This window comes from Heterocephalus glaber, unplaced genomic scaffold (genome assembly GCF_053883595.1).
Source record: "Heterocephalus glaber isolate CG9 unplaced genomic scaffold, H.glaber_assembly_v1.0 deba00000818, whole genome shotgun sequence".
Taxonomy (NCBI): Eukaryota; Metazoa; Chordata; class Mammalia; order Rodentia; family Bathyergidae; genus Heterocephalus; species Heterocephalus glaber.
The window spans coordinates 19530585-19542635 of NW_028258164.1; the positions used below are offsets into that span (position 1 = coordinate 19530585).

General features: G+C 45.3%; 1 protein-coding gene across 1 annotated transcript in view; it reads right to left on the reverse strand.

The window, feature by feature from the left end:
- The window catches only part of Vipr2 (vasoactive intestinal peptide receptor 2), a 59457-nt gene extending 48811 nt beyond the window's left edge, over positions 1–10646 (reverse strand). Inside the window, exons 1-2 of the mRNA XM_004860311.4 lie at positions 10494–10646; positions 8436–8535 (exon numbers count right to left, since the gene is read on the reverse strand). Of these exons, the coding sequence (XP_004860368.1) occupies positions 8436–8535; positions 10494–10556 (163 nt within the window). The 5' untranslated portion in view covers positions 10557–10646. The remainder of the gene's footprint in view (positions 1–8435; positions 8536–10493) is intronic.
- Between the last annotated feature and the right edge of the window lie 1405 nt (positions 10647–12051).

Here is a 12051-nt window from a genome sequence, read left to right on the forward strand (position 1 = left end):
GGTCCCACACAGCTATGATGCCACATATGTTTTGAGTGCCGCCAAGACACTGCAGATATTAGAGCTCTGTAGATCCTGGGGAGACCTGGTCCTCTGTCTAGTTCAGGGATGTCATCAACTAGATCTGATGTGACTCCATGTCAGAGATGAGAACGTGGCTTAAAGTGAGGCTACTGGACCACCAGAAGCTGGTCCAATTTCATGATCAGGAGCTTGAAGTCACTCCTCAAATGCTGATGAAAAATTTCATTCCCCAAAACTAGGGCATCATTTGTAGCAAAATAATGTCAGTGGCCTGGGAGCCTGGGAGAAACCAAAGGAACACACTAGAGTCTCACACAGCTCTTACATAGCATCTACGAACCAGTGCAGAACAGTCTGCAGATGCACTATTAAACACTAAAACAGAAAAAGAGCAAGATGACGACCAGAGTAAATATACACATTGTGTACTGGCTTGCGGGTGTGCAAAGGACTGAAGGTGCTGCGTGCAGAGTCACAAGAAGGACTGAGAGGCACTGGCTGCAGTGGTCTGGTGTGGACACTTCTCACTGTATATGTTTTTATTTTATTTTTTTTTGGTACCAGGGATCGAACTCAGGAGCTTGTGCTTGTAAGGCAGGTGACAGAACCACTGAGCTAAATCCCCAGCCCCATGTATATATTTTTAAACAGTATTTTTTGATGTGCATAAATCACTCTTTTCTTTCTTTTACTGATTGACTGATGGGTTGTATTTCTTGGGATCAAACCCAAGGCAAGTGCTCTACCATTGATGTTCATCCCTAGCCCCACACTTAACTTGTAATGTGAAAATATTCACTAATTCTTTCCACAAAATCTAAAATATCTTTCTAAAGCCTGTAAAACTTGGGATGCAAGCCAGGTGTGGTGGTGCATGGGAAGGTCCATGAGTTTGAGACCAGTCTGAACTCCATAGCAAGACCCCATCTCAAAAACCAAAATGGGGGGAAAGAAAGATTTGGGTGATGTAATAGGAAACAAGATGTTGCTACCTTTCTTTGACCATGATGTGGCAGAAGGGGCAGCAGTCACGGTGAGTGGTGGCCAACAAGGTGACTCTACAACATACCTGGGCAGTAGACGATGTCCAGCCCCCGTGGATTCACCTGGCCTGTGCAGGTGTCTCCAAGGGCACCTCATGAAGAGGTCCTGCCGTCTTTCTGAGGCTGTACCCCTGACCCTCCCCCAGGCTGCTCCATGGTCCAGGCACCCTCTCTGGAGCACAGAGAGCAGGCTGGCCAGGGGCCCCCCAGGGGACACTGCAGTTTCCTAGAGTGTGACACAGATGCCTTCATGAACACAGCCATCCTAAGGGATGTCAGGGGATCCTGAGGATGTGAGCTCATGCTGTGTGTGGCACCACAAGCAGGAAGTCTCTGGTCTCTGACTTCAGCCCTTGTGTCTCCTACCAGGATCTACAAAACCATGGTTGGCTGCCTTGTTGACTTGCAAGAGGGGACCCCTCATGGTTCCTGACATGTAGATCATAGTCCATTTAGTACCCTTTGTTTAAAACAAACTGAACTGAGCCATTCAGGCTAGCACCTTCTGAGGCCTGATCCTGAGTCAGTATTTGACATGCATGCTTCAGCCCTGTGCTACATAGGAAAGGGACCGCCAGAAATGCCGGTGCAGGTAGGCAGGACCTGACATGAAGTCACATGAGGTACTTTGGGCCCTGAGGGAGGAGCCTGCCTCAGCCCACACAGGCCATGGGTGGGTTCAGCAGGATCTCAGGCATCTGTGGCCTTTTCACACTCACCCACATGGTGGTGAGGCTAAGCTGCGCTTGGTGATGCATCAGTATGGTCATAGATCTCTATCTCCTCAATGTACACAGCAAGGGCTCTAAAAGCATTCCGGACTCGAATTGGTTTTTGTTTTGATTTGTTACAGGCTTTGTTTTTTTTATTCATTGGTGCTATGATTTGAATCTATAATGTCCCCTCAAAGTCTCTGCATGTTCAGAGGATGGGAGTTTGGAAGATGACCGGATTATGAGGACTCTAAGTTGACATGTGGATTAATCCATTATATGAGGGCATTATTAGGAGCTGACGGAAGCAGGACCTTGGGGCCTGGTTAAAGGGAAGGGGTTTAGGGGCATGACTAGGGGACTGCGTCTGGTCCATGGACTTTCTTCTTTGGCTCTTTCTGTTTCCTACCTGTCATGAGGTGAGCAGCTTTTTTCTACCACAACTTCCCACCAAGATGCTCTGTCTCATCTTAGGACTAAAGCAAAGAAGCCAGCTGACCATGGACAGAAACCTCTGAATATGTAAGCCAAAATAAATCTCTCCTCCTTTAAATTTTTCTTCTCAAGTATTCTGTCGCAGGGACAGAAAGCTGACTAACATAATCATGTAAAAAAGACTTACAGCAGCTCAGCCGGTCCCAGTACCCGGAAGGAAGTTCCCCGCCTCCATCCCAGGCTCCTAGGGCAGTGAAGCTCAGCCAGTCCCAGCACCTGGAAGGAAGCTCCCCCGCCACCATCCCAAGCTCCTAGGGCAGAGAAGCTGAGCTGGTCCCACCCGGAAGGAAGCTCCCCCACTGCCATCCCAAGCTCCTAGGGCAGAGAAGGTGAGCTGCGTGGGTGCCAGAAGCACTCCCCCCACTCCCGTGGAAATGAGAAGACACATAAACAAGCCTCAAAAACAGACTTCTGGATCACCTACAGCAACCACAAAGGGAAACGAGATGGAACACTCTGATAGTCAACCGCCTGGACTCTCTGAACTGGCAACAAAAGAGGATCTGGGAAAAATGAAATCAGAAATAATTACTCAGATAACAGCAAAGATTTTGCTCATGGTGCAAGACATGATTAATAAATCTAGAGAGGACACAGATAAAAAAATAGAGGATCTGAGGAATATGATGGAATCCCAACATAGGAAACAAATGGAATCCATAAAACAGATACAAACAGATTTCCAAGAGATTAAAAACTCCATCGAAAGTCTGTGCAGCAGAATGAACCAATGTGAGGATAGAATTTCAGATATAGAAGATAAGATTGCAATTAGTGAGGAGGAAAAGAAAAATTGCTTTAAAATTGTAAGGGAACACAAGAAATCAATCCAGCAGCTGCTAGATGATGCAAAGAAGAATAACATAAGACTGATTGGAGTCAATGAAGAAAGAGGAGAGCGTGCAGATGACACAAAAAATCTGTTCACAGAAGTGATGGCAGAAAACTTCCCAAGGAGGGGAAAAGAACTTGACATACAGATAAGTGAGGCATATAGGACTCCAGCTAGGCTTGATCAAAAAAAGTCTACACATAGGCATATAATAGTTAGGATTCCAGAAATCCAACAGAAGAATAAAATTCTACAAGCAGTGAGAGAGAAGAAACAAATCACATACAAAGGAAAGCCCATCAGAATCACAGCAGACTTCTCAATGCAAACCCTCAAGCCAAGAAGAGCTTGGAGTGATGTATTTCAAGCCCTAAAGGAAAACAGCCTCCAACTCAGATTGATGTTCCCTGCAAAACTATCTTTCAAAATTGATGGAGAAATAAGATACTTTCATGATAAAGAGCACCTCAGAAACTTCATGAATACCAAACCAGCACTCCAAAAAATTTTAGACAATACCCTAGGAAAAGACAATGAGGATCACAACCCCAGGAAACCCAGCAGAATGAATCCATTGGGCATGACAAATTAAACCCAAAGGGGTAAAATCCAACAAAAAGAAAAAGTCATGACAAGGCTTTTAAAACTTTTGACTTCATCTCCCTAATGAGGGTATAATTCAATCTTATTATTGTACTGATTAGTATTTTTCTGATTCTAGAGTTGCACACCATTCCTTGTGCTATACTGGCTATTTATCATCTTCTTATGTCTACATTTTAATTGGGTTGTCTATTAATGAGCTCTAAGAATTCTTTATATATTCTGGTCATAGGTTATATGCATTGTAAATATGGTCTGTTTAAGGACTACTTTTCATTTTAATGATGTCATTTAAAGTTCTAAATTTCGATGGAATCTCATTTATCAATTTTTTTCTTTTATACAGCATGTTTTTTGTATCCTAGGTAGTTCTTCCCTACCCAGAATTCATAAATAGTTTCCCTTATAATTTCTTCTTAAAGTTTTATACTTTTAGGCTTTCTTATTTAGGTTCATAGATCCCTTCAAGTTATTTTCATGTATGGAAAAAAAAGGGTTGCGGTTAATTTTTTATATACGGATACCAGGTGTTCTAGTGCCATTTGCTGAAGACACTATCTCTTCCTCCGCTCTTGAATGGAGTTTATATTCTATGCTGTTAAATAATCTTTCAAAACTCAGTGGACCATATATGTGTGGTTCTATTTCTTGATTCTCTGTTTTATTCAAATGATCTATATGTCTTTCCTTAAACCAACACTGCCTTGATTACTGTAGCTTTAGAAGAAGTCTTAAAATTGTGTGCTAAACGTCTTACAACAGTGTTTTTGTTTTTGGCTTTTCTGAGTCCTTTGTACTCCTACATAACTTTTAAATTTCAATATCCAGTTCTTGATTTATAGCAAGTATACATACACCTGAATTTTTATATATACCGTGTGTTTTCTAATCCTGCTAAATTCAAGTACAAGTTCTAGGGGCTCCTAGAGATTTCTTAGGATTTTCTCTGTAGATGATCATTTCAACTACATATAAAGATTTTGCTTCTGCTGTGCCAATCCTATCCTAGTTGTGTCATTTTATTGCCAGACTATTTTGGTGGGGACTAGGTTTCAAAGTTTAATGGACAGATAAAGAGTAAGCATATCTGCCCTTGTTCCCCACTTTAAGGAGAAAGCATTGTATCTTCTCCATTCATACAAGGCATTCTCGCTGGAAGTAAGGAGTACATGTCTTTAATTTGTTGAGAAGTTTCTGTTCTACTTCTAGTCTCCTGATAGCTTTTACCATGAACAGCTGTAGAATTTGGTCCAATACTTTTTCTCCAACTAGTGACAGGATCATATGGCTTTTTCCTTTCCTCTGTTAAAATGATGACTTTTGGCGGGTGGATCTTCCAATGCTGAACCAACACTGCCATCCCTATAACAAAACCACTTTCTACATCCTGCCAGATCTGACTTCTAAGAGTTTGTTTTGTTAAACAAATTTCTATCTATGTTCATACTTTTTTCTTCTATTATCTTTATCCAGTTTTAGGATTGGCACAACGTTGAGTTCCTAAAATGAGGGGGGAAATGTTCCTTCTTTTTTCTGCTTTAATTTTTGATATAATTTATCAGTTAAAATGTTTATGAGCCTGGTGTTGTTTAGGTAGGTTTTCAAGCTAGGAATATACTTTCTTTAATAGGTGCTATTCAAATTTTATATTTCCTCCAGAGTTAGTTTCATTAATTTGTCTTCTAAGTTACTTCTTAGAAGTTGTCAAATTTATTTCAAAAAAGACTTTTGTAATATGCTTTCTATATCCTTTTAAATTCTGTAAAATCTGTGGCAATGTCTCCTAGATCTTAATATTGTAATTTAAAAAATGTATAACTGATATTGTGTAACAGGAAGAAAAGGTCTAAAAGAGCAGGGGAATTGGGAGGGGTAGGGGAAGGGAAAAACGGAAAAGGAAAAAATATGAGAGGAGGAAAAAAATGGAAGCAAGGTCTTTGCAAATAGGGAAGGGAGGGCAAGGGAAGGGGAAAAAAAATAAGAACCAAGAGACCCCTGTAATGCTACAAGATCTCCATGATGAATGTAACTGTATTTTATACCTAAAATGTACCAATAAAGTTAATGGGGAAAAAAAACAGTATAAGCAGAGTGACATAAATTATGATATAGCACCTTGCTGAACCATTATCAATTAAAAATAATAATGACCACAGAAATAGTAATAGTTGAGTAAGAAAAATCAGAATAGAATTTTTTTAATAGTGTAATATATATGTTTAAATTAAAACTAATACAAAAGTGAAATACTAAAAAACAAAACAAAAAAAAAGACTTTCAGAAATTTCCTCACTAGAATTGAAAACTAGTAGCCAGGACTTGTGGTACATCTTTATAATCCCAGCACTCCAGGAGGCTGAGGCAGGAGGATCAGAAGTTTGAGCCTGGCCTGGGCAACTTAGAGACTTAGTGAGATCCTGTCTCAAAATAAAAAATAAAAAAGGGCTGGGGATGTAGCTTAGTAGGAAGTCCTTGGAGTTCAATCCCCAGCACCACAAAAAAATAAAAAAATAAAAAAATAAAACCAAACAAAAAAGAATTGAAAATTAGTTTTTCTCTTGTTTCTGGTGCTCTTCCACACAAATTTATTATTGCTATAGAATCTAAAAGTGGTTCCCACAGAGAAATACTTCTACGTCACTTTTGACTTCGTGAGGCAAACGTCTGCTCGCATGCTATGGCCTCACTCAGCACTGGCACTTCAGGCTCTGGTTCCCATCACCTATGGTATCTCCATCCTCATAGCTCACTACTATTTATATCCTGGCATTTGAGCCATGCATATTTCAAAGAGTAAGAAGAAGCACTGTGGATACAGGCTGTCTCTGCAAGAGCTGAGGATGGCTGGGCCCGATCAGCTCTGCTTTTCTACAGAGGGCTGCTGGCAAGAACATGTCTTGCCAGTCAGACAGGTGGAAGGAATCAGACACATATATTAGCTACTTTTGCTACAAGGTAATATTGAAATTAAGAGCCTGAAATATAAGAAGTCTAAGCAGATACTTGTCATCATAAGAAAACTGAGAGAGATTCCGCTGCATCCAGGAAAGGCAGAGTTCTGTGGTCTTGGTCTCAGCCACTGTACTCCTTGGCTACACCGGAGCAAGGAGAGCTCTGCATCTCAGGAACAGTGGCCCAGGGCCCTGTTGTTGCTCATAGATGCTCTCTGAGGAGTATTTTTCAGTGTGCTGACTTATCTTTGGAAGCAATGCCCAACAGGAGTCAGCCACCACCCCTAAGCAAGCAGTGCTGGCCACAGAGGTCTGTCTGCTCCTGCAGAGCTTGTTTTCAATGTATCATTTGCAAACTTTTAAAAAATTGAAATATTTGATGTAAAGTTTGTATTTTTGGTAGACACTCTGAAAACAGGGAGCTGGGCCATTAGTACCTGCCTTTCCTCAGGGAGCAGTGAGTGGAGGTGCAGGCGGCTGCCCCTTAGGACCCCAGCAGCACTTGACCCCAAGCTCCATCTTCTAGGTTATCTGGATTTTCACTGAAAAGAGCAGACCTTGCAGCCATGAGCTCACATACTCAGACGTGGCAGTCCAGGTCCTCAGAGCCAGCCCTCAGCACGTGCTGTCTCTGAATCTGGAAGGGCCCTAAGGCCAGAGTGCTGTTTTCCAGATGGGGACATGGGGGGCAGGGAAGGCAGAGATGCCTGTCTCTAACAGTTAGAGCCATTATGTTTGGCACGGGAGCAGCTAGCTGTCCGCGGCCCAAATGGCAATTTGATGGTAAGTGCAAAAAGCATACCAGGCTTCTAAGACTTAGTATGAAAAATGTAAAAGTAATAATTTTAATGTTGATTATAAATCAAAATGATAAGCAAGCAGACAAATTTGGGCAAATATATTATTAAAGTAATCTTACAGGCCGGGGATTTAACTCAGTGACACCCCGCCTGCCTCACAAGCACAAGATCCTGAGTTTGATCCCCAGTACCGGGAAAAAAAAAAGTAATTTCACATTTCTTTGTATTATTTTAATATGGCTGCTAGAAAATCCCAGTTACCTACAGGGCTCCCATTCTGTTCCAACAGACAGGATGCCAGGCTGTCATGACAGAACCTCACCTTAATTCTAATCCTGTTCTTGAAGAGGATAAATGATGGCACAAGTAGAGCAAAGAGAGCTTACAGGCAAAAGGCTGTGGGTAAACTGGACCCAGAGCCTCCACAGCATGAGCCTGTGCCGTGGGACACCCAGCAGCCCTCTGCACCCTCAGAGCCCATTCGCAGGTCTACAGTATTCACAATAGGTCTGTCTGCAGGAAAATAGAAGTCCATTTTCCTGTTTGCTTTCTGGTGAACAGGAATAAGAATCATTGTGACAAGGCTAACATTTTAAAGTTCAAGAATTCAGATAAATGCTCCTTCTATGGAAAAGTGTAACTGTGCTTGCAAAGCGTAACAAATCCTTGAAATTATGTCACAGCTATTGCCGCTTCCTCAGTCACAGAAACCATCACTGCTAAGGATTAAGGGTTTGTTTGGGTTTTTTTGGTACCGGGGATACTTGGGACCTTGTGCTTGCAAGGCAGGAGACCCCACTGACACAATCTGCATGAATTTTGCCATTGGTTCAATGAAACTCTGGAAAGTGGACCTGTCTTTAAGACATACACACCCTCACCCTCGGGCAGGAGGGGGGCTTCGAGATTCGAGATGCAGTAGTCAGACATTCACTGTTTACCACGAACACAGGCTGACTCCCATCACCACCTACCTTTGTGCTTTTCTGTTTGAGTGCTTAGAAGCTCTGAACATTTCGTCTCTTCCTCCTGTATTTCCAGATGAAATCGGCATTCTGGGTGAATGCTGTTCACCTGTTCAAGGTTATAAGAAATAGAAGTAACTATGAATTGCATAAGAGGTAAGTCAAGAAAAAGTTCTACAAAAGAATCCAAAACCTCACAGTCTCATAGTTCTAAGCCGTTCCCAAACTGAAATTCATTTAGAAGCCATCATCTTCATTTTTCTGGCAAGGTTATTTATAAAACCCTTGCTATTTATTTTGTAAATGTTTCATAAAACAAATATAAAACCCAATGAAGTTTTGGGTTTTTTTTTGGTACCGGGGATTGAACTCGGGACCTTGTGCTTGCGACACAGGCAGTGTTTTTTTTTTTTTCTGAGCAGGAAAATAAACTAGCAGGACAGATTGTGTGTTATTAGTACTAATTTCAAGGCCATAGAGCCCTTTAAACCAATACTGTCAATAGTCAAGTCTTTCACTTCACAGCCCTTGATTTGATTAAAGCAAATCCACATTTCCTTGTAGAACCACTCTTGGTGATGCCAGTTTGGTTTTCTGGAGGGCTTCTCCATGCCTACTGCAAAGCCGTCATAGGATGACTAGGTTTTTAAAGGCCTCAGGACATGTTCAAAACTTAACCCTATGAACGAAGATAAAACTGGAACCAGTTTTTTACTGACTTTGGTGTGAAAGAGCTTTCAGAAAGATTAAAGAGATGAGAAGGGAGACAGAGACCATTGAGGGGTCTACAGAGGCAACAAAAGTTGTCACTGGCGGTGTTTACTGACACGTAAAGGACAGTGCCACCTGAGGTTCCAGTCTCAGATGATGACATACTCTGCAGCTTTCTCCTCCCTCTGCCAGCCTCAGCAAGGGCCCACGCTGCTGGCCCAGCGACCCTGGCTGCTCACGAGCTTGTTTCTGCCTGCCTGTCTGAATCTCCCCCACCCGTACCAACTTTTACTAAAATAGTAACCGAAGAAAACCACGCTCTCGGCAATATCATGCCCATCTACGTTTAATTACTCCAATACTGACACAGTCTAGACCGAATCCCAACCAGGAACACATTTCCCTAGCAGAATTAAAAGAAACTTAATGCGTATACTTCTGCCACATCTATCCCACCACAAAAAAACTCAGAGGTTTCTTTAGTTTTACTGGCTTATTATTTATTACACAACCTCCAAAGGCAGATTCCTGGTTTCAATCACGCTGTGCTTTGCATATACGAACAAGCCAAAGGTCTAAATTTCGGAATTAAGGAAATTGTGTCGATTTAAAAGGGAAAATATTAGGATGTTAAAAGCACAACACACACTATCTGACACTGCTGGCCTGGGAATCCCACTGATTAGAGGGCCTGGGCCGGCAATTCCTGACACTGCTCAGCCAGGCGGGGCTCTGATCTCGCGGCGCGGCCGAGGATCCCAGCCCGGGGATGGCGGTGCCCACAGCTTCCCGCACTCAAACGCGGCCTGTGAAAACTCGCCCGGAGAGCGGACACGAGGTTACCACCTCCCCAAAAAGGTTTTCAAACGAAGGGAAGAATTCCTGAGAACTACACGGCAAACTTGTGTTCGGTTTAACATTTCCCTCGTTAGACTCCTGAAATAGACAGAACGGTTCCCATAGGAAACTTCCCTGCGGGCCCCGGCCCCTCGGCACGCGCCGTGACAAGGACCAGGTGGCCAAGCACTCGACGACCGGCGGCGGGGCCGGGGTGGCGGGAACCCGAACCCGAAGCGACCCAAGCCCCAATCCAAGCCCGAACCCGACCTGACCCGAACCCTAACCAGAGCCAGAACCCGAATCCGATCCGACCCTAACCAGAGCAGGAACCCGACCCAAATTCGACTGGACCCGAACCCTAACTCAAGCCCGAGCCCGACCCGATCTGAACCAAAGCCCAATACAAGTCCAAACCCGAACCCGAACCGAACTCGCCGCACGGACAGCGGGTCTGGGGTCCAGGTCCCCTCTGCGCCTCTCGGGAAGCGCACGGGCATGGGGGTCGTAGGCACTCACGGGGACCAGCAGCCAGCAGCAGCAGCAGCAGCAGCAGCAGGTCAGTAGTGCGGGCGCCCTCATCCTGGGAGCAACACCGCCTAGTCTGCAGCGCCGGAGGCTGCGCCCGCGCTGCTCCGACTCCCAGGCTGGGCTGTGGGCGGGGCACAGGGAGCTCCCGCCCACAACCCCGCCCCACCCGGACTCCCCCGCCCCCAGCCAGACCCGGACCCGCCCCCACCCGGACTACGCTCCGCCTTACTCCCCCGCCCCAACTCCGCCCACGCTCTAGCCCCGCCCCCCCGCTCCAACCGCGCCCACCCCCTACCTCTGCCCTCTCCCCGCCCCACATCCCGCCCCTATCTCCAACCACTCTTAAATTTACCCACGATTAACCCCGCCCCAAACCGCCTGGTCCCGCCCCCACCTCTCCGGGCCCCGCCCCCTCCCCATCGCCCGCCCCTGTCCCGCACGGTCCCCTTCCTCTCTCTTTGCTTTCGCTCTGGTCTTCTTTCCCCCTCCGGCCTCCCCGGACCCCTGTCGCCTCCCCAGCGCTCAGCCATCGGCGACGCGAGAGGGGACAGAAGGCAGAACGGGCTGGGCGCTGAGGCTGGAGAAGAAAACTGGAGTCTTTCTGGTGGAGCAACGACCTCGGGAGAGGAAATGGGGTGCGGAAGGGAGCTCAGCGGGGGACCGGGCTGATGTCACTAGAGAGGACACAGCAAAAGGCTGCGTAACTTTTTATCTGGGGATAATTCCAAACAGTATTTGGATGCGTAGGAATGGCGCAGAGCACACCTGGGTTCAGCCACCAAAGCTTCCAGTCCCTGAGCTGAGCATCCCTGCGGCTCCCGGCCCTCTCCGTCCGAGTCCGTGCTCACCACCTGTCTCCATGATCAGTCACCTGCCATGCATGCACTACTCACAGCTGTCATTTACCTGACTTCTACCAGACCTCCAGTGTCCCCACGCCTCCAAGGACTTTTCCAACTTGCACCTTTGAATAAAGTCAGCTTTTGCCAAATTTTTAGTGTTTTACAAACCTGGAGATTAGACTTTAGTAAAACAAACGAAAACCTCCCCACCTTAAAGCCTAAGGTGTTTGAGAACCTTTTGTCTGTCCAGTTCCCTCCCCACTCCCAGCTTTGGAATTCCCTGGAAGGGGTCTGGCAGTGTGTGGGTGTCGGTGGGCTCTTTCTCTAGGCCTGGGCCCTACTGGTTCTGTGCTTCTGGGCTCCTTGAAGCAATTACAGAGCATGGTAGTGTCCATCTGGTGTCCAGTTCCCAAAGGCAGGTGGCATGGCACCTCTTGCTGTCCATGCTCGGGACATGCTATGGAGTCTGTGCTGATGTTGCCCATGTGAGCTGCTTAGCTCTGGGGCAGAGTAGCATTTCTAAGAAAGCCTGGCAAATTCTCAAGATAAGTCAGGTCGGCATGGAACCTCCATGCACCGAGTACTCAGGTGTGTCTCTGTTGGTCTGTTTCTGGGCTCTCTGTTCTGCCACTCAACTGTTTGCCTGTTCTTTGGCCAGTGTCACACTGTACTAATCATTGTTGCTTTAAAGCACGTCTTGAAGT